General features: G+C 42.5%; 1 protein-coding gene across 1 annotated transcript in view; it reads left to right on the top strand.

Annotated features, from left to right (window-relative positions):
- The first annotated feature begins 1309 nt into the window (after positions 1-1309).
- CLSTN2 (calsyntenin 2) overlaps positions 1310-23781 on the top strand; it is a 449021-nt gene continuing 426549 nt past the window's right edge. Inside the window, exons 1-2 of the mRNA XM_068969228.1 lie at positions 1310-1337; positions 1615-1737. Of these exons, the coding sequence (XP_068825329.1) occupies positions 1310-1337; positions 1615-1737 (151 nt within the window). The remainder of the gene's footprint in view (positions 1338-1614; positions 1738-23781) is intronic.

Genomic DNA, 23781 nt, shown 5'->3' with positions numbered 1-23781 from the left:
GAAAAGTCAGGGGCTGTGTATTCAGCCCAGGACACCTGAATGACACGACAACCCTATGGGTGGCGTCATCATCCCCATTTTACAACTGAGGGAGTTGAGATACTGAGTGGCCAACGGACTTGCAGGGGATCAGCCCTCAAGTGACTGAGCCGGGGCTGAAACCCAGCAACTATGCCTCTAGATTCTGTTGTCTGCCACTGAGCCGAGTGGCACATGAATCTGAAGCACTGGGTGAGCTCCCGGCATATCTTTTGTACACATTTCTAATAAATAGGCCCCTGGGTTTAATTAAAGGAAAAAAAAGATTAATTATTTTTCCCAACAGTTGCAAATTATTTACATTTCATTTGTGTTGATGGCTAATAAAAGAGCAGAAGAGCATGGGGACAGCCCAGAGTGGCTGTAACTCTTCCAGAGTCCAAATGAAGCACTGGTTTGAATGCCAACGTGTGAGCATGGATGAGCCCGCTGCCACATTAAAAAGACCTGTTCTAGGCAGAGGGGCTCTCTTCCCTGGGCCTGATTCAACCTTCAGAAATAGGTTTCAGGGATTTATTGTCTCACAGTGCTAGGCCAGAAGTCTGAAATCAGATTGTCAGCAGGACCATGATTGCTCTGAAAGTCTCCCTGATAGCTTTCAGTAGTTCCTCGGGTGTGGAAGCACAGCTTCAGTCTTCATATGGCGATCTCCCCGTGTGTATGTCTGTCCCTCTCTGTGTGCACATTTCCCCCTTTCATAAGGACACCAGTCATTTTGGATTAGGGCCCACCCTAATAACCTCATTTTACTTGATTACCTCTATATAAAGACCTTATCTTCAAATAAGGCCACATTCCAAGGTACTGGAGGTTAAGAATACAATGTGCTGGGAGGATGTACCTCAACTACTAACATATTTTAAGTGTATTAATTGTATATTATATAGTGTATCATTCAACTGGTCAAATTATTGAAGAGCATCTGCAAATGCTAGGTGATTTAGACAATCTGGATTGACTCAATCTTTCATTGATCAGAAAATATTCAAATGTGTGCAATATCTTCACATATATTTTGGTACTTATCCACATATATGTATATAAATGTCAATAATAACTCCTAATGATGGATCGGATAAGGTTGAGGTAAAAAAAATCCCCGTACGCAGTTGTAATCTGCTATTTTGTTGATTGATAACAAGCTTTCACTCTGAAACATCTATGAATAGTAGCATTTGAGAAATAAAGCTTTGGATCAATTATTTAAAATATCTACACTAGGCATCTGCATGCTTCCCTGGTGGCTCAGACGGTAAAGAATCTGCCTGCAATGTGGGAGATCCAGGTTCGATCCTTGGGTTGGGAAGATCACCTGGGAGAAAATGGCAACCCACTCCAGTATTCTTGCCTGGAGAATTCCATGGACATAGGAGCCTGGCAGGCTATAGTCCACGGGTTGGATAGTCGCAAAGAGTTGAATATGCCTGAGTGACTAACACACATACATACACACGCTAGGCATCTAGGAATAGAAATAATGGGATTTTAGCAAATTCATAATATTATTATGGATTGCTTATTCAAATGATGATATTAAAAGTCAGTCTTTGTTCTATTGTTTGCATTGTTTTCCAGTGAACAAGCACAAACCATGGATTGAGACTTCGTATCATGGAGTCATAACAGAGAACAATGACACAGTCATTTTGGACCCACCATTGGTCGCCCTGGATAAAGATGCACCGGTTCCTTTTGCAGGTGAGATGATGGCTTAGCATGGTCGGGCTGCACTCACTTGAGAGATGTGTCGAGAAACCTCCATGATTTTTTTTGCTGTTGTCACCGCCTGTGCCTTTCACAGATGAGTCTGTACTTTCAAAACTGGGTTTCTTCTGATTCCTTGTAAATTCTATACCTCCTTATGGTCTTTCTCCTTGGTGTTGCTTCCAATGCAAGACCCTTATATGTTCTTCTGAGAGATGGTGTAAGATATATTGCTAAAGTAGTCCCTGAAGTTGGAATAGTTGGGCCAGCAAGGTCCATAGGGGATTTTCCCTCTAGAAAGTTGACTCATACACATGAGAAGATGTGTGACCCACTGTCCCCACTACTCACGATCATGGGCAGATGAAGACTTGTAACTTGGTGGATTGACAAGAGAAAAGGAAAGAAAAAAGTATCAGGAGTTATTTGTTAAGGGTCATGTCCTTGAGCTTCAAAATGGGTGTCCCATTTGGAGAAGGAATCTGGAGGCAGGGCCATTTTGTCCTTGCAGCTTGTAACTAAAGAGCCTTCTCAGTCATCCAGATGACTGCTGCTTCCTCCTCTAACCTCCTGCAAGGGCCAAGTCCCCAGGAGGGTGTGTAAAGAAGATGGTTACGTCTCATGTTTCCATAGATTTTGGCAAAGAAAAGGGGATGGGTGATGGCAAGGGGAGGAGGGGTTGGACAAAGAATTTCTGAAGATGCCTACATCATGAGTGATATTGTTAACATTTTATAACTGTCAGGAGGAAGACAGGAAATTTAATGAAGGTTTTCAAGATTTCTGGAAGATTGCTTTATGATAGATGGGTGCCAAGCTGAGGTTTTCACCGTGATGAAGTCTATTTTTTCTGACAGTTTGCCTGTTAGTTTATGAGCTGCTTGGGCAGAAAAAATTGGCTCTTTCACACTTCTAAGAGATAAGCTTTGTGAAGGCCTTTTTTTCATTACAGAACATTTTATAAAGTAAGGAATGAGGGGTGAGTAAAATAGGGAAGTTCAGCCTTATGTGAAGATAAACCCATAAGTATTCTTGCAGAGCATGGGGGAGACTCTCAGAAGAAGGGCTCATCTTTAAATTATGCAGAATGATAGCCACAGAGAGTACCTAACTGTGACTTCCATGGTGTTTAGAATTGGGGCATTTCCATATATTTTCCAGCCATCCTCAGAGGTCCCAACTCAACAAAATGCCACTTGGCAGTGTAAATCTCATGCTGTCTTTTCCACAAAACATGAAATGTCTTCCCCAGACCTTCTTTGTCAGTTCCAGGAATATTCCAACTCATCCCTTTCTTGGACATAACTAAACTATATTGGGGTTAATCAGAAATTCTCATCAACCCTCTGGAAACAAACACTAGCAAAATTGTTTGGGTTACGGAAATGTTTGAATTGGCATGTGATGTGTGCTTTAAAAAATTAAGTGGAGACAACATTTAGAAGTTGAGATATTTTGCATAAAACTGCAGGATTCTGCTTTATCTTGATGAGTCAGATCTGAAGTATCTGAAGTACTGAGTTGTGGCTTCCCTGGTTAGATGGAATATGTACAAGTCCTTTATTTATCTTTCCATTCAAGTGTGTGAACCCTGTTTAAGACACAGAGAGAAAACCAATGACATATTAAATGAGAAGTATATGGATGCTGTTAAGTCGCTGTAGTGTAGTGAGGCTAACACTTTAAAAATGAAGGATGTGTCTGAGTAGTCATTGTGTCTGCATCTGTGTAACCCTGTTCTCATCCAGTAGTGAACTAGGAAACTGAGGTTGTTGATTAAGCTGTTTTACAGTTAAGTTATAGACTGTAATGTAAAGACCAAAGTGGGAAAAAAAAGTTTTTTAAGCAAATCTGGTATTGGGAAGTTTGGATTTACAATGACTTACCTTCCTTGGTTGTTGACCTGAAGGACACTTAATCATTTCACCTGAAGACTGACCAAAGGATTTTCTTCAATTCTAAATCCATCAAATACTCTAAACTTGGAGTTGAATTCTAACCATTAAATGTGACCACAGGTTTTCTGACACTTGAAAGCAAGGTTGGCTTCTAAGTGAAGCCCTGAGTAGTCTCTCTGAAGACAATCTCTACACTCCTCTTGATATTTACAGCTGAATTTTTAAAAACTCTAGCTTAACGCATCAAAAATATAATCTTCCAAGCTCTTAAGAGTGAAAAATAAAGGTGCTTTTGAGAATGGTCAAAGCTATTTTTCTCAGCATTATTTATGATCGGCTCTAAGACAGGACATAGACACTAGTCATCCATCCATGCTGCAGGCGTTTATTTTAAAACATTTATCTTAAAAAGAAAATACTGAAGATTTATTTCAGATTCCTATCATTCTCATAAAATTGAAAAATTCATATCTACCAGCTGCATCACTTCCCGAAGTCAACTGCAGCTTTTGGTGCCCCTTATCAACTGCTCTGGTATTGTGTGTCAGGCTTTCCACCCTCATCCCAGTGGTCTTTATTTCCACTTAGCCAGTGAGATGAGCTATAGGCTCATGGGGGGATGGTTCCAACCACGTCACTTCTGCTCTGTCTTGTTTCTCTTGAGATGTCCCCCCTTTAAAATAAGTTTTTTAATAAAAATTTCCTGTGTAAGGTATCATTCATTTAAATAAAAATCATGATTGCATTTGGTGGATAAATGCAAAATCCAGGGATATAAAATAGCTTTCATTGTGTATCTCCTGATTATGACAATCATGTTTATTATAGAATATGTGAACATTTGTTACTCCCAGAGAGAGACTCTGTAACATTATAGCGTATTTCCTTCCAGTCGTTGTTCTACTTTGTTTTAATCTAAAAATTTTGATCACACTTCTTAGTCAATATTATAACTAATTTTTCCTGCTAAACTAAGAAATATATATCATTTTATTAAGTACTCTTCTGCAACTCATTAAATGGCCGTGTGATTTCTGACTCAATGAATATTCTAGTTTACTGTTATTTTATTTTTTTCCAACTTTAGTGAGATATAATTGACATATAATGTGTAAGTTTAAGGCATACAACATGTTGCCTTGATACAGTTACATGTTACAAAATGATTATCCCCACGGTCCATGGGGTCACAAAGAGTTGGACACGACTGAGCTACTTCCCTTTCACTTTTCACTTTCATGCATTGGAGAAGGAAATGGCAACCCACTCCAGTGTTCTTGCCTGGAGAATCCCAGGGATAAGGGAGCCTGGTGGGCTGCCATCTATGGGGTCACACAGAGTCAGACACGACCGAAGTGACTTAGCAGCAGCAGCAGCAGCAGCAGTGTTAACTAACATCTCTACCACCTCACATAATTGCCACTTATTTTTGTGGTGGGAATATTTAAGATCTACTGTCTTCTCAATTTTCAAGTATATGATACAGTATTGTTAACTTTAATCACCATGCTGTGATCCATTAGATCCCCCAAGTTTATGACTGGAAGTTTGTACGCTTTGACTGACATCTCCCTATTTCCTCACTTCTGACCCCTTTTAACCACCATTCTGCTCTGTTTCTATGAGTTCAGCTTTTTTAGGTTCCACATATAAGTGACATCTCAGTGTTTGTCATTCTGTCTGACTTATTTCACTGAGCGTTCCTGCCCTCCAGGTCCATCCATATTGTCACAAATGGAAGGATTTCCTTCTTTCCTTCATGGCTGAATGATGTTTGTATATATTGCTTTATTCATCCAGACAGGTAGTTTCTATATCTTGGCTATTGTGAATAATGCTGCAATGAACCTGGGAATACAGATACCTCTTCAAGACTCTGATTTCATTTCCTTAGGATATATAACCATAAGTGAGATTGCTAGATCATATGGTAGTTCGGGTTTTTAATTTTTTGAGGAACCTCCATGCTGTTTTCTGTGATGGTTATACCAATTTTCATTCCCATCAACTGTACTTTAGGGTTTCTTTTTCTCCACATCCTCACCAACACTCATTAACTCTTGTCTTCTTGATGATGGCCATTCTAACTGGTATGAGATGATGGACAATTTGTCTATTTCTGGTCTTTCTTATTACAACGTGTGTCTATATTTCTGATTCTATCACTTGGATGGATTTCAGGATTAGAATTAATTGGTCAAGTATTTTAAAGTTCTGAAACATATTAAATTGCTTTCCAGAAAATTTGAATGTACTTGCAGTCACATTCACACAAATCTCTCATTCCCTGACACTATCTGGCTCATTCTAATGGTGTGGAATCTTATTTTATGACAATAAGATGCCAATTAAATCACCAATTACGTAGTCTCAGTCTTTTTTTTTTTTTTTGATTGTTTATTTATTTGACTGCTTCAGGCCTTAGTTGCAGTACATAGGACCTTTTGTTGTGGTATGTGTGATCTAGTTCCCTGACCAAGGTTCAAACCCAGGCCCCCTGCATTGGGAGCATGAAGTCCTAGCAATGGGCCACCAGGGCAGTCCCAGTAGTCTCACTGTTTTCATTCATTGAATAAATATATAAGCTTCCCAGGATTGTTGTGTTGGTTAAATTTAAAGAATGCTGCAATAGTTAAAGATATAGTAAAACTTTTGTTGATTTGAGTTGCCTTTTCACAATGCTTGTCTTCCTTTCATGGAGGAGATCACTAACTCACAGGGAGCCCGAGAAAATTGCTCAGTGTCCCAGAGGAGGCCAGCCGTGGGTCTGGGAGTGGAGCACGGGGCTCTCATCCTTGCTGTGAGTTCCCATTCCGTGTGATATTTGTTTGATTCCTGCCCCAGTTGATTAGCAGAGACACTCTCTCTCAGTCAATGAAACCTCTCTCAGACTTCAGTCAAGTCCATTAGACCTGACTCAGTTCTCAACCTGGTGTCTAAGCTCAGTGGACAGAATCTTAGAGAAGCAGATACAGAAGAATCCTTGAGTCATAATGAAAATTCTGTCCACTGCATGGCAAAAAAATGATAATGAAAGCAAGCTGGGCACACTGTGAACTTATTAAATTCTGCGCGAGCCCCACTGAGGCCTGTTAGGAAACTGTGGAGACTTTTAAATTTGAAGAGAATTAGATTACCTTTCAGAGATAATAGAACTGCTCATTTGTCTACATTGGGCCAGTCTGGACCTGTCTTTTGTGAGGATAGGGCTGCAGAGAATGATCAGGCATAATTGGCTGGCTTCTCAGCCTAGGTGACTCTCTGAAGGCTGCCCAGAAAATTGCCTGGGATATGATTTGGCCTGGTTTGATTAGCTGGTTATAGCAGAAGGCACCTTTTCCTCCTTGGTTATTTCTCTGGGTCCTCCTTGTTCTGCTCAGCATCTACCAATCTGTCTCCCTCCTTGTCTTTGGATCCACCCAGGGCCTTTGTTCAGGCTTGGACTCCACAGCTGCCTGATGGCAGAGACCCTCCTCGGGGGTCTGTACAGCAGTGGTGTCTTATGATAAAAGAATCCTACTTGTGAGCAGTCCCAGGCTCTGATCAGACACACATGGATTCACAGTTTGGCTCTGCCATTAACAAGGTGTATGGTCTCAGATAAGGAACTGAACTCCTCTGAGGGGTTGCTAAGTCACTTCAGTCGTGTCCCACTCTGTATGACCCCATAGATGGCAGCTCTCCAGGCTCCCCCGTCCCTGGGATCCTCCAGGAAAGAACACTGGGGTGGGTTGCCATTTCCTTCTCCAATGCACTCCCTCATCCCTAGGATCCTCCAGGCAAGAACACTGGAGTGGGTTGCCATTTGCTTCTCCAATGCATGAAAGCGAAAAGTGAAAGTGAAGTCGTTCAGTCATGCCCGACGTAGCGACCCCATGGACTGCAGCCCACCAGGCTCCTCTGTCCACGGGATTTTCCAGGCACGAGTACTGGAGTGCATTGTCCTTGCCTTCTCTGCTCTGAGGGGTAACTTACTTATATTTAATAAAATAGGGGTAAACACAGTACCTGGGGCTTCCCAGGTGGCTCGGTGGTAAAGAATCTGCCTGCCAATGCAGGAGATGCAGGTTTGATGTGCTGGGTTGGGAAGATCCCCTGGATAAGGAAATGGCAACCCCCTCCATTATTCTGGCCTGGGAAACCCCATGGACAGAGGAGCCTGGCGGGCTACAGTTCATTGGGTTACAAGAATCAGACACGACTTAGCGACTGAACGACAACAAACATAGTACCTACTCCTGGGTTAATATGTGGATTAAATAAGATACTAATACCAAGTGCCAAGAGCACTAGCAGCCAAAGGATGCCCAGTGTATCATGGTTCTGATAACCCTAGCAATGGTAGTAATGAGAGTAATCAAGAGTAACAATAATTCTCACAATCATCAATAAGCCATGTTTTATTCATTTTAGCTTGATTATAATGAAGTGATATAATCTGTGGTGCTGATATTAAGGAAAGAAGAAAAGCAAGTTCAGGGATTTTTGGAAGGCTTGATGTAGTCACCCACTTGTACCATCACGGTATGCTGCCTGGGTTTTCTGCTTACATGTTGACTAATGCTGGGGAAAATCATTTATGAATTGTGTGGAACTCTGGAAATTTTAGTTGAAATGTTCTACCTATCATTTATCCCTGTGGAATAACCTATCAGGTGTGAACCGTGTGCTCTTTTGCTATAAATGCATACATGCACACACAGGTGTGTGTGTAAGATGCTAGATGCATAGAATTACACCCAAGCCTTTCACCAACCTTGTGGAACAAGTGGGTCAGCTATTATGATTTTGTTTTGCAAATAAGGACATTGAGACTTGGAAAAATTAAGTAACTGTTCTAGGTTGCCAAGCTAAGCCCTGTCACTCAATTCCAGATCCTCAGACTCCAAGTGCTGCCTCCTTTCCCCTCTACCAATTTTCCAATGTGTGAGGCATATCTCACTGGCAGTACAAGATTCCCATGGTACCTGGACATACTGTTAAAGAAAGTTGAATTCCATGTTAAGTCATTTCCATTTAAGTTCTTTTTTGAATCTTTCTGAATCTATCAAGGAGAATGTGCAGTTGGGAGGATCAAAATGTCGTTAGCACCCTCAAATACTTGCTAATCTGTCTTTTTTGACAAAGACAGAGCAAGCTCCATCCCATAGCACTCCATGGGCAACCATGTTGTGCTAGAATTTTAATAACATTCTGTTGTATTTTATTTAGATTATGCTCTATTTGGGGCACATATTGCTGGCTTTTTACTTTTCTTTCTGAATACATTTACTGAAGTTTTAAAACCCCAATTTAAAGAAAAGGTTAAGTAAGTATTTAGGTAGTTTATGGCAGCAGCAAAAACTGTGAAAGAAGTCTTGAGTACCACATGGGATACTGTGAAACAGCCACATCTGGGCATCACTGCCCCATCCAGCAACCTCAGGACCACCTGCACTGGACACAGCCATCTTCAGCCTGTCCCACCTCACAGCTCTCTGAGCTCTTGTCCAAGCAGCAGAGAGGCCATCTATGTCAGCCTCACTGTGGATGTGCCTTTGTGTTCCAAGTTGGTTGGTGTACGGGGTTATTTCTGAGAACCAGAGGCTGATGTCCCATCCTGTTCTCTGAGCATCAGTTGGTCTTAACCAAAGTTCAGTGCAGAGTAGGCCAGGCAGAGAATTGGGTTCAGACTTAGCTCTGGAATCTACAATGTGGTCTGTTGCCTTGGACTTCACAGAGTTGGAATCTAGTGTAAACAGGAAACAGAAGAATATGGACGAGCATCTATGCATTCAACATCTTAGGCTTCCCTGATAGCTCAGCTGGTAGAGAATCTGTCTGCAATGCAGGGGACCCCAGGTTGATTCCTGGGTCAGGAAGATCCACTGGAGAAGGGATAGGCTACCCACTCCAGTATTCCCGGGCTTCCCTGGTGGCTAAGCTCATAAAGAATCTGCCTGCAATACAGGAGACCTGGGTTTGATCCCTGGGTTGGGAAGATTCCCTGGAGAAGGAGATGTCATTGGGCTTCCCTGGTGACTCAGATGGTGAAGAATCTACCTGCAATGTGGGAGACCCAGGTTCAGTCCCTAGGTCGGGAAGATCCCCTGGAGAAGAGAATGGCTACCTACTCTAGTATTCTTGTCTGGAGAATCCTATAGACAGAGAAGCCTGACAGGCTACAGGAATAATCTGAACAGACTTTTGGCCAACCCAATACATGTGAATAGAATAAAAATAAAGAACAAAAGAAAAAGAAAACAGTATACCCATACTTCTAAAACCCTGTCAGACCATTTTTATTCATGTCTGGATACATAGTTCTTATTCATCTGGAGTATATATGGGTCAGTCTTTGTGTTTTTTTTCTTTTCACAGAATGGTTTTCCAAGCAGATTGAAACATATTCAAAAATACTAACATGTAGGCATAATTATATATCATATGGCCATATCATGGTTTACTTCACCTTTCTACTATGTTTTGTATATTTGAATTGTTTACACGATTTTTCCATTAAAAAAAAAATAATACTGCCATGGGCAAGTTTGTTTAAAACAACTTTCTTATATAAACATAGGAGTCAGGATTTTATGTTTATGGTTTAGTTCATAAATAGCAAAAAACAGATGTGTTCTCTTTTCAGTGACAGATTTGAGCTTGTGTTGTCAAATGTTTTTGCTGATATAATCTGTGTTTGCGCAATTTCCAAGCAGATGGCAGGGTTCAGATTAGACATAGACAGGGAAGTAAGGGCTAGACAGGAGTCCCATACCTGTCTGCAGCCTGTGGCAGAGTCCTTGGTCCCATCTCCATCGTCTTCAGGCCTCCATCCCTATGGTAAAGTCTCCCCCTCACTATAGTGACCGTGACCTGGAAGTTTCCAGCTGTAGGTCAGCTGTGATTTGAGAACAATACAGGAGTTATTTGAAAGCTGAAAAAAAATGGGGGTGCAACAACCAGTCAGTAAACCAGAAGATCTGGTCAAGTTGATGCTTGTGATCATGAGGGAGAGGGGGTGGAAGGTGACTTTGAAAAGGTTCACGTGTAGTCCCCGGAAGCAGAAAGGCTTATCAGACTGCATCTGTGCTCCCAATTCTGCTGCTGCTGGAGGGATTTGCCGGGCAGACTGGGAGAAAGACCTGATGCATCCATCCCTCTGGAATTAAAGTGTTGCTTATCTCTGCTCCTTGGTTCTCTTTGTTCTACCCACTTGGTAGCTGCCAGCCTTGACAGTGATTGATGCGGAATTGGGGGCATAATGAGGGTCCTTTCTTGGTCATCCCTTCACAGGCACTGCATTCATTCCAGTTTTCTCCTCTCACTCATTTTCTGTCTCCCTTCTTTCTGCTGAGGGCCGAGTGCTTCAGGAGGCAGATCTTAGCTCCACGGGGGTGGACAGGGGCCATCATATCATCCTCAGATGCCAGGAGACTGGGGCACGAAGCCTTCGCCTCACTGAGCAGAGAACACAGCACTCCTACTGCCGTGCTGTGTAGGGTGAAGCCACTCTGCCCAAGGGAGACTAAGGAACTTCCCTGGATCTCTGTTGCCCATGACTTTGGGGTCTTTGCCTTGAATTGTTTCTCTCAGTTATGACAAAGCCTTCCACTTTTTTCTTCTTATTAATTATTCTCTTTCTTTGTCCACCTGAAACTGAAGCTGTCTGTGTGTCCCCTGCCATGTGGCGTTTTGTGGTTGTTGGTTTTAACTTGTTTCATGTTTCAGGCTATGTATCTGCTCAGCCTTGGTAAGTTTCAGGTGGCCCATCTCTTAATGATTCTAGTGGTCAGTTCTCCTCCATCACACTCTATGCTTAATCCTGGTATACCAGGCCTCTCCACAGGAGCCTGGTTGGACTAGGTTCTTGGGCAGCAGCTGGAGACCCTATGGATGGTCACACAAGCTGTCTTGGTGTTGGAGGGTAAAGGATGGCTGAACTCGAGCCAGATACAGGGGAAGGAGCACAGGAGCAAGGGGTGGTCGGTCAAGGAGGAAGAAGGGGATGACAACAGGGAATGGGCTTCATGGTCTGACTGGAGGTAGGAAGCAATTCACCAGTGACCGTGACCTTCTAGATGAGAAAACTGGCGAGGTCATGTTCCAGGTAAAACTAACACTTAAGGGGGAACCAGTGGATACTGTGGGTGTTCTCCATCAATAAGACTGACGAGTAAGGGACATTCAGGGAGAAAAACAATGCTGGCTTGCCTAGGACCACAAGTTTCCTAGGTTGTGGGACTTTTGGTGCCAAAACTGAGAAGGTCCTGATAAACTGGAGTGAGTTAGTCACCCTAATAGGAGGGAGGTGGAGTCCCGGGTTGGAAAACTTGCATGCTGGCCCTAGGAGAGATTTTCAGAGAAGCCCTTGGATGTGAGAATTTCAAGTCTCCTGGATTCTGAATTAATGACAATATACTAAAACAAGATGAAAAGTGCATAATAAAATCAATACTAATAGCAGAGCTGTTGCCAGCCATATGGCAACTGTGCCAGTTAGAAACAGGTGCCCCTTCTTTCAGATAGACACTGCCCTGCCGGGGTCCAACCCCGGTGGATCCAGGGTAATTCGAAAGGGAGATGGAATCGGCGTCCTAGGAAAAAGCTTATTTAATTACAAATAGAGAGAGAGATTGGAAACGGATAGTGTAGTAGGAAATATTAGTGGAGAAAAAGAGGCTGAATAACTTGGTTTACGTGGGATACCAATAAAATTCCAAGACGAGGAATTTGCACCATCTACGTTGGGCCACCGGCGCCACTTGAATATCAGAAGGTGCCCCTCCTTGGGCTCCTTCTCGCATGGAACTTAAAAGCCGGGGCAAGTAAGTAGACGTGGTGGGCACCCACACCACTCCAGATGGGAATTCAGCCAGAAAAATGGGGAGCAAGAAAGAAACGACACGGGGGAATCAGTCTTTCCAGAAACTGACCCGATTTCTTTATTTTTTAGGTTTGCTTATATACCTTTTGTTATACATAGGGATGAATACAGAGTCACGCGGGGGTCAGCAGTCCTGACCTTTATCAAAATTAGGTGCTTCACATAAATGTATAAAAAAAGGTCTTAGGGGTTTTACATCATCTTCTGGCCATGAGACCTGCTGACATTTTACGACCCTTTCTTTCTGATAACCAAAAAACTTATTTTTCCAAGGGTGTTTTTTCTTAAACAAGGCGCCACCCTCTGAAGGTAGCAGATAAAGTTGCATTCCTATAGGGTGAGGGTGTAGTGGGTTATAACTAAGAAAGGAATTTATTTAACCTAAGGTTAACATGATTAATCTTAAAGGTTAATACTTATTTCTCCTATATGCTAGTTATATTCATTATAAGGGCAGGGAATATGGAGATTTAGCAGCAAACATCAACCCAACAAATGAAAACCCTTCACCAAGTGATCTATAACAAAAGAGAAAATTCATTAACTCAAAAGGTCTAGTATTGCTAACATCAAAAACTACTATATTTCCTTTTCTATATTCCAAATACATTAATATATTCCCAGGTGCCTAAGGATATGGAGGCCTGGCAGCAATCATTGACTCAACAATGAGAGAAGAATTAAGATTTTCAAAATACTCCAAACTCTCTATGCTGTTTATGGTTGAGAGGTAGTAAACAATCATGTGCGTAGTGGCAGGAGTATGGATAATCCTGTCACACAAGCTAGTCTGCCGGCAGAGAGGTATGACCCGAGACACCCTTGTCACACCCAGGGCAGGGAATTAGCAGCAGTTATTGGCACAACAAATGAAAAACCCTTCCCCAATATAATTCCTAACCAACCCACTATACTAATAATTTCTAACTTCCCAAAAGAATCTGCTTTTAGTAAGTCTAAAACATCTCGTGCCTTTCACGATTGGGAGGCTGTAAACAATCACATGTGGCAGGATGAACCTGTACAGGCAGGCTAGATAACCTTCAGAGGAGGTCGTAAGTTGAAACACTCTTGTCACGCCTAGGAATTTTTATCGACTTGGAGCTGTAAGCTAACTCCTTCTCCGAGAGAGGTAATGGGGGTCAGCCCCCCGTAAAGTCAGAGGTATAGGTGAGAGCATAAAACAGTAAAGTAGGCAGACCCTGGTTTTGGGGGTACATGCTTGGGAACAGGGGGTTTCCTGAGGCTCGATCCTGTCTTTGCATTTGCCGAAGCCTCCTTCCTCATGACCTTTGCCATGGGCGGAGTTCCTCACACTGGCTCCCGGCACTGTCCTGCACCAGAGCACATGACTTGGCAAGTAGAAGAAGAGGTGGATTTTAACCCTAAATTGTCCCCTTGATCATACATCCTCATATAGGAAACAGCTTGCACACAGCACTGAAAGTTAAGTAACATTTATTTATTTATTTTATGGGAAGGTTTTGGATATTTTGAGGAGTTGGGGGACTGCATCGGGTCTTAGTTGCAGCATGAGGGATCTTTCATTGCAGTGTGAAGACTCCTCTATAGTTGAAGCATGCAGGCTCAGTGGTAGTGGCAGGCTGTGGGCTTAGTTGCCCTGTGGCGTGTGGGATCTTAGTTCCCCACTCAGGTATCGAACCCATGTCCCTTGCATTGGCAGGCAGATTCTTAACCACTGGACCACCATGGAAGTCCCTTAACTAACACTTACTGAGCCCACACTACATATCAGGCACTGTAGTAGGTATTTTACATACACTGCATTATTTACTTTTTACAGCAATTCTCTGAAATACGCATTCTCCTTATCCCTATTTTATAGAAGAAGAGACTGAATTTGAATCAGATTGTATGATTTGCTCAGACCCAGTAATAAAGGTGAAGTTGTAATTCCAAATGGTGAAGCTGATGCCTCATTTAAGTATTGCTGTCCAACAGCCGCTACAAAACTTCGGAGCATCGAACAAGAGCCATTAACTCTTTCTCATGGGTCTACTTATTGATTGTGCAGCTCTGCTCATCTGAGTCAAACTCAGCTGATCCCAGCTGGGCTCACTTGGGTATCCGTGGACAGCTGGTGGGTAGATTGTAGGCTGGCTGGGCTAGGATGGCCTTGGCTGGGATGACACCATTGTCTGCCATGTAATCTTCCAGCACACTGGCTTAGCATGTCCACAGGCTGGCCAGAGCATATATATTCCTGTGCTGATTGCAGAAACTTTTGACAGTTTGTTACTGTCCCACTAGCTAAACAAGTCACGTGGTTAAGCCCAGAGTAAGAGCAGACTACCATAGGGCCTGGAGAGGTGACAATTTAGGGACACTGGTGCAGTCATTCTCTCCCTACCCTCAGGCTACAATTATTCACATCCCTTCTTCGTGCAAAATATGCTCACGGCATCCCGGAACTCCCCAAAGTGGAATCCAATTAGGCATCTGGCTTGAAGCCCAAGATTTTGTGATCCTCATCAAGTCTGGAGGTAGCTCCTCTTGATCCAGAGACTTGTGAACGAGAAAGATCTCTTCCCTCACAAAGCCTCCAGGGAAAGGCAAACTTCAGTAAACTTCTCATCAAAAGAGGGAGAAACGGAGGCACACAGCCATCACTTGACTTAACCTGTAGCAATCTTGATATTCCTGCCAGAAAAATACAGCCAGGTTCCCCCATTCTGAGGGTGATTCTTTTCTGTGGGAGCGCTCATCAATTCACTGTTCTCTCTGAGAACCACTGTTCTCTTTCACCATTATTTAGTTAAACCTCTATGCAGGTTAGGAAGCAAAAGTTAGGACTGAACATGGAACAACGGACTGGTTCCAAACAGGAAAAGGAGTACGTCAAGGCTGTATATTGTCACCTTGCTTATTTAACTTCTATGCAGAGTACATCATGAGAAATGCTGGGCTGGAAGAAGTACAAGCTGGAATCAAGACTGCCGGGAGAAATATCAATAACCTCAGATATGCAGATGACACCACCCTTATGGCAGAAAGTGAAGAAGAACTAAAGAGCCTCTTGATGAAAGTGAAAGTGGAGAGTGAAAAAGTTGGCTTAAAGCTCAACATTCAGAAAACTAAGATCATGGCATCCAGTCCCATCACTTCATGGGAAATAGATGGGGAAACAGTGGAAACAGTGTCAGACTTTATTTTGGGGGGCTCCAAAATCACTGCAGATGGTGATTGCAACCATGAAATTAAAAGACACTTACTCCTTGGAAGAAAAGTTATGACCAACTTAGACAGCATATTAAAAAGCAGAGATATTACTTTGCCAACAAAGGTCCATATAGTCAAGGCTATGGTTTTTCCAGTGGTCATGTATGGATGTGAGAGTTGGACTGTGAAGAAAGTTGAGTGCTGAAGAATTGATGCTTTAGAACTGTGGTGTTGAAGACTCTTGAGAGTCCCTTGGACTGCAAGGAGATTCAACCAGTCCATCCTAAGGGACATCAGTCCTTGATGTTCATTGGAAGGACTGATGTTGAAGCTGAAACTCCAATACTTTGGCCACCTGATGCAAAGAGCTGACTCATTTGAAAAGACCCTGATGCTGGGAAAGATTGAGGGCAAGAAGAGAAGGGGATGACAGAGGATGAGATGGTTGGATGGCATCACCGACTCGATGGACATGGGTTTGGGTGGATTCCTGGAGTTGGTGATGGACAGGGAGGTCTGGCGTGCTGCGGTTCAAGAGGTCGCAGAGAGTTGGACACGACTGAGTGACTGAACTAATCTGAACTGATCCCATGACTAGTGGACTCAGTGGAAGTGGACACAGTGCCCCTGAGGTCAAGGTCCTGGCCTCAGGCCCTGGGGACACCCTTAGCTTCATTCATCTCCATGTAAGTGTCCCTGACTCTGTCCAGCTCAACCAAAGATGATGGGCCAAACCTAACTCCCAAGTTAGGGTCTCCTTAGGAAACAGGAAACACATAAAATAAAAACAAAGCCTTTTTTCTCTACTGGAGAACCAATTCAGAAGGCACAGGCATCCACCAAGCTTCAAGCCCAAAGATATCTGAACGTAAAGGACTCCCAATCTATGGCCTTATTGACAAGCATGATATCACAAGTTTATGGTACTTTCACATTCACTGCCGCTGGTGGCTAGATTCCAGGCCACATGACCCAACCCCCTTCCCTGGCTGTGATTGGACACGGCGTGGACACTTGATGGTAGTTGGCCAATGAATCAGCTAGTTCCATCCTGTGACCTGCTACCTGGATAGAAAAGACCATGTGGGCCAGTTGGCTTCTGTTTGCATGCTGAAGTGCCATGCTAGAGGGTGAGGGTTGCAGCTAAACCTTCTGTGACACATGGAAATCACAGTATAAGAGCTTGCTCAGCAGACTGAGAGGAGGCAGCTGTCCCAGAGAGAAACGGATGTGACCAGAGGGAATGGAGTCTAAGTGGTCCATCATGGCAGCTGTGGCCTCATTTCCCAAGTGGCCCTGCCTGCTGTCTTGCTGTACTTGTATTTCCAATCTCTACCCTGAAATTACTGAGTATGTCTCTGTCTTTGAAAACCAGAGGCCACATAAAAACCACCTGTCAATGTGCTTTTCTATGTTGAGGGCATGGGGCATTGTTTGAGCTACAGGAGAGAAAAGAGCCCAAGACAGTTAGGATAAAGGAACAGCATAGAGAGGAATGAACTGGGAATTTGAAGACACTAAAGAAATCCTCTTAAGAAGCTGTAACCAGCGATCATCACGGTGAAATCAATGATGATTGAAAACTAGCTCCGTCTGTAATTGGACCATTTAATAGCCAAGCTTAGACAAGTTAATACTGATTCTAATCCCTTCTCTAGAAGCTATTTCTGCAGCTATGACAGCGGCCATATTGAATAGGGCTGGAATTGAGCCCCATCCCAAATATTAATTCAGAACATGGATTTGTAAGGTCAGTGGTTTGACTTTAACAGGAATCGGGGGCCTATGAATGCAAATCCTTAATGTCTTAGCTTGTTTTGAGATTCCAAATCAAAGAAAAGGAGCACAAGCAAGCATTTATAGTTCAGTTTTTTTTGCGTTGGCACAGTGTCCAGCGTGTGATCATGGAATACCTTGGCATGAGTTCAGAGCTCGATTTTATGATCTTGTAGCTGCCTGTAATCACAGATGAGGCATCAAAGGCCAGCTGTCCTCCATGAACCTTGACAGTCTGTATAAACTAATTAGTTTTTTATGAGCCATCCTTTCAGAGGTTTGGAGAGAGGGCCTATTAAGTCAAGTCCAATATGATCTACAAACTTAAAAAATTATCATTATTTATCTAAGTTCCAGCTGAGTGCCATGGTAAATGACAGCCCTGGCAATGGTCAGCTTGGGTGGCTGTTGACTTTATTAAAATACAAATACTTTATGTTTTTTTTAATAGAAAGGAGAATCTCAGTGTGGCAGGAGTTCTTTTTGCTCATTAATGACACTAATAGCAAAATTTCAAGGTCGGGGAAGAGTTAAAAAAAAAAAACCAACCCTATTTGAAGAGTGTGGGCATATTTGCAAAGCCACTCCCTGGCTTATTTTCCTGAAAGTTGCAAGGATCAAAACATGACACTCTTTGGACCCAAGTTCAGTGTCCAGGAACACCCCTTGGCCCTTTCCCTTGTTTCGTGTCCCTCCTAGGGTCCTTAAGATGCCAAATGTCGCTGCTCGCTGCCCCTCTGCCCTGCCTCTGTCTGGCCTATCTTTGGGCCTTCCTTCTTAGCGCTGTTCCCTGTTCCTATGGTGTCTGCCCTGGGCTGGCCGTACCATTTGGGGTGTATTCTACCTTGGCCTCCCCCAGTGGGTGCTCCATCACCCCCCACCTATGGATGCCTGCTACTCTAGCACTGTCCTCAGGTGGTCCACTGTATTGCTGATGGGCCCATGCAATAGGGCTTCATCACCTCCCCTTATCACCTCTCTCTCAGCCCAGGAAGAAGTAGCATTTCTCCTCTTCTGGTCCACTTGTGCTCAGGCTTCCCGCAGAAACAGTGTTTGGACTCCCAATGTTGACATCTTTTTCTGTGTTGCTACAAAATCTTCCCTTCTCAGAGATGGAGGGTTCACGTGCAGGCCAGAGATGTGCTGTGGCACATAACCTTCCACTCCAGTCTGCCACTGATTCTGCCCTCTGCCATCTGACTTCTATCTCATGTATAGTGAGTTTTGCTTCCCTCACAAGCTCAGATATTCCTGCCTGCTGTCTGGTTTCCACTCGGTGTCTCCAGTCACCCCCCTTCTCATGTCCACATCTAATCCATCAGATATGACTTTCAATGTCTGAACTTAATTTACAAAGAGGGTCCTGGGCCAAATGCAGCCCAGTCTGTACAGGCAGAGAGCAGGGGAATGCTTAGAGGGGCCTTGTAATTCTGAATGCCTGTATCAGGATCACCCCTCTGTCAGGGCTCCCACATCATGAGAAATAGCCTTTTTTTCTTCTGAGTGGTGTCCTCATGGCCCCAGGCTCATGCAGTTCTCTCCTCTGCCATGGTACTTGCCACACTGGGCTGATTGTATTCATGAGCCTGCTTGGTCTTGAGCAGCTGTGTCTCAATCCATTCTGCGTCCTTAGCACCTGACACTGAGTAGGTGTTCAGTGAAAGTCTGTGGAATGAATGAATGGCAGAGTCATATTACATCACATGCTTAAATTGATCTAACATCCTCTCTTATTGCTTTGGACACATTTGCTCCTGGGTTCATCCTGGGCTCTGCTGTGTTTTCAATGCAATCTCTTCCATTGTCTGCTCCTTACACCAGAGCTTCTGTTAGGTCCATGCCATTTCTGTCCTTTATTGTGGACAGGAGCAGAAGATTTTAAGAAGAGGTGGCAAGAATATACAGAAGAACTATACAAAAAAGATCTTCATGACTCAGATAACCACGATGGTGTGATCATTCACCTAGAGCCAGACATCCCGGAATGAGAAGTCAAGTGGGCCTTAGGAAGCATCACTATGGACAAAGCCAATGGAGGTGATGAAATGCCAGTTGAGCTATTTCAAATCCTAAAAGATGATGCTGTGAAAGTGCTGCACTCAATATGTCAGCAAATATGGAAAACTCAGCAATGGCCACAGGACTGGAAAAGGTCAGTTTTCATTCCAATCCCAAAGAAAGGCAATGCCAAAGAATGTTCAAACTGCTGCACAATTACACTCATCTTACACGCTAGCAAAGTTAATGCTCAAAATTCTCCAAGCCAAGCTTACACAGTACATGAACCGTGAACTTCCAAACGTTCAAGCTGGTTTTAGAAAAGGCAGAGGAACCAGAGATCAAATTGCCAGCATGTGTTGGATCATCAAAAAAGCAAGAGAGTTCCAGAAAAACATCTACTTCTGCTTTATTGACTATGCCAAAGCCTTTGTGTGGATCACAACAAACTGGAAAATTCTGAAAGAGATGGGAATACCAGATGACCTCACCTGCCTCCTAAGAAACCTGTATGCAGGTCAAGAAGCAACAGTTAGAACTAGACATGAAACAACAGACTGGCTCCAAATCGGAAAGGAGTACTTCAAGGCTGTATATTGTCACCCTGCTTATTTAACTTATATGCAGAGTACATCATGAGAAATGCTGGGCCGGATGAAGCACAAGCTGGAATCAGGATTGCCGGGAGAAATATTAATAACCTCAGATATGCAGATAACACCACCATCATGGCAGAAAGTGAAGAAGGACTAAAGAGCCTCTTGATGAAAGTGAAAGAGGAGTGAAAAAGTTGGTTTAAAACTCAACATTCAGAAAACTAAAATCATGTTATCCAGTCCCATCACCTTATAGCAAATAGATGGGGAAACAGTGGAAACAGTGGGGCTCCAAAATCACTGCCGATGGTAACTGCAGCCATGAAATTAAAAGATGCTTTTCCTTGGAAGAGAAGTTATGACCATACTAGACAGCATATTAAAAGGCAGAGATGTTAACTTTGCCAACAAAGGTCTATCTAGTCAAAGCTATGGCTTTTCCAGTAGTCATGTATGGATGTGAGAGTTGGACTATAAAGAAAGCTGAACACTGAATAATTGATGCTTTTGAACTGTGGTGTTGGAAAAGACTCTTGAGAGTCCCTTGGACTGCAAGGAGATCCAACCAATCCGTCCTAAAGGAAATCAGTCCTGAATATTCATTGGAAGGACTGATGCTGAAGCTGAAACTCCAATACTTTGGCCACCTGATATGAAGAATTGACTCATTGGAAAAGACTCTGATGCTGGGAGAGATTGAAGGCAGGAGGAGAAGGGGACAACAGAGGATGAGATGGTTGGATGGCATCATCAACTCAATGGACATGAGTTTGAATAAACTCCAGGAGTTGGTGATGGACAGGGAAGCCTGGCGTGCTGCAGTCCATGGGGCTGAAAGAGTTGGACATGAATGAACTACTTAACTATACCAGAGCAGGCTTGTTTATCTCTATGTTCCAGCACATAATCTAACTTAGATGTTCTTGGGAAATGTTTGCTGATTTGAGTTGAAAGGATCAAGCGGCTTGCAACCTACTGCTAAGCAGCATCAGGGTAGGGATATAGTATCATCATTTTGCCACTAAAGAGGCTAAAGCTAACTCCTGGTGGCCCTCTGGTTTACTTTGGAGAAAGGTCACCCCACCTTGTGTGTTGCCCTGATTGCTACACCCACACCCATGGAACCAGTGAAGGAAGAGCCCTGGCTCAGGTGAATCTGGACTAGAGGGAACTGTGGTGATCAGAGAGATCCTTTGTGCTAGTGGAGGGTTACCTTGCCTAAGGGAAGATGTAGCTGCTACTCAGACCTAGCTCATTTATTTTAAGTTGATTGTAAATGAAATGCTTTATTTTGAGGTAAAGGTAGTTTTACATGCAGTTGTAAAGAATAACACAGGAAGATCCTGTGAACACCACCCAGTTTCCCACAGTGATAACTTCATGGAACTATAACACAATATCACAACCAAGGGATTGGCATTGGTAATCAAGATACAAAACAGTTCGTTCATCACAAGGATCTTTCTTTTTTTTTTTTTTTTTTTTAATTTTAAAATCTTTAATTTTTGCATGTGTTCCCAAACATGAACCCCCCTCCCACCTCCCTCCCCATAACATCTCAGTGAGTCATCCCCATGCACCAACCCCAAGCATGCTGTATCCTGCGTCAGACATAGACTGGCAATTCAATTCTTACATGATAGAATGCCATTCTCCAAAATCATCCCACCCTCTCCCTCTCCCTCTGAGTCCAAAAGTCCGTTATACACAGCTGCATCACAAGGATCTTTCATGTTGTCCATCTATAACCACACTGACTTTCCTCCACCCATTTCCTCCTTAACTCCAGGCAACATGATTCTGTTTCCATTTCAATAGTTTTGTTATTTTGAGTATATTGTATATATTGAATAACCAAGTAGGCAACCTTTTAGAGTTGATGCTTTTTTCACTCAACATTATTCTCTGGAAGTCCATCTAGGTTGTTGCCTGTATCAATAATCTATCCTTCCTTTTCATTGTCAGGTGGAATTCAATGAGATAAATGTACCAGTTTGGGTCATACTCAATGTTTGTTTAACTGTTCACCCACTGAAGGACATCTGGGTTGTTTCCAGTGTTGAACTATTATAAATATAAAGCTGCTACAAACATTTGTATATAAATTTTTGTGTGAACATGAGTCATCACTTCTCTGGGATAAATGTCAGGGAGTGTAATTACTAGGTGGTATGGTAGTCACATGTTTAGTTTCTTAAGAAACTGCCAAAGCATCTTCCAAAGTGGCTGGACCTTTTTATTTTCTACCAGCAGTGTATGAGTGGTCCAGTTTCTCTGTGTTTTCACTGACACTGGATATTATCACTGTTATGTTATTATAGTCATTCAGATAGACTGTGCAGTGTTACTTCATTGTGGTTTTAATTTGCATTTCTCTAATGGCTATTGATGTTAAACATCTTTTCACATCCTTATTTGCAGTGTGTATGTGTGTATGTCCTCCATGAATTGTCTCTTCATATCTTTTGTCCATTTTCTAACTGGATTGTTTGTGTTTTTACTATTGAGCTTTTTTTTTTAACATTGAGCTTTGAAAATTCTTTACATATTCTAAAAACAAGTCTTTTGTCAGATATCTGATTTGTAAATATTTTTTCTCATTATGTAGTTTGCCTTTTCATCCTCTTAACAAGGTCTTTCTCTGAGCAAAAGCTTTAAATTTTTATGAAGTCCAGTTTTCATTCTAGGGATTGTGTTTTGGGTGTCCAGGTTAAGAACTGTTTGCATAGCTCTAGATTCTAAAGATATTTGCTGATGTGTTTTCCTAAAAGTTTTATAGCTGTACATTTTATATTTAAATGCATAATCCATTATGAGTTAATTTTTGTGTAAAATGAAACACTTAGGTTGAAATTCCTGCCACCCCCGCCCCAACGATGTACACTTGCTCTTACATCATTTGTTGGAAAGTTTTTTTCCTCCATTGAATTCTTCTTGCACATTTGTCAAAAATCAGGTAGGCGTGGTTGTATGTATCTGTTTCTGGGTTTTCTCTTCTGTTTCATTAATTTGTATGTTGTTCCATAACAATTATGCAGTCTTGAGTATTGTAAATATATAGTAAGTCTTAAAATTGGGTATATTCCCTGTTTATTCATTTATTTTTTCCTATTCAAAGGGATTTTATTAACTTCAGTTCCTTAGTTTTCCATATAAACTTTATTTTTTAATCAGGAAAATTGTTTTACAATGTTGTATTGGTTTCTGTTGCACAACAATGTGAATCAGTCATATTTATGTCAAATATATATTTCTGTCAGTTTGCATTTTGTGTGTATATCAGTTCAGTTCAGTCACTCGGTTATGTCCGACTTTTTGAGATTCCATGGACTGCAGCACGCCAGGCTTCCCTGTCCATCATCAATTCCTGGAGCTTACTCAGACTCATGTCCATTGAGTCAGTGATGCCATCCAACCATCTCATTCTCTGTCATCCCCTTCTCCCACCTCCAATCTTTCCCAGCATCAGGGTCTTTTCCAATGAGTCGCTTCTTCGCATCAGGTGGCCAAAGTATTGGCGTGTGTGTGTGTGTGTGTATCCCCTCCATCTTGAGCTTCCTGCACTGTCCATATAAACATAAAATAATTCTGTCAACATCTACAAAAAAAATCCTGCTGATACTTCATAGGAATTGAGTTAAACCTGCATATCAATTTGGGGAAAATTGACATCTTTACTAAGTTGAGTCTTCCAATCCGTGAACTTGGTATATATCTCCATTTG

This window comes from Capricornis sumatraensis, chromosome 1, assembly GCF_032405125.1.
Source record: "Capricornis sumatraensis isolate serow.1 chromosome 1, serow.2, whole genome shotgun sequence".
NCBI lineage: Eukaryota > Metazoa > Chordata > Mammalia > Artiodactyla > Bovidae > Capricornis > Capricornis sumatraensis.
This window is presented reverse-complemented; position numbering and strand designations above follow the sequence as displayed.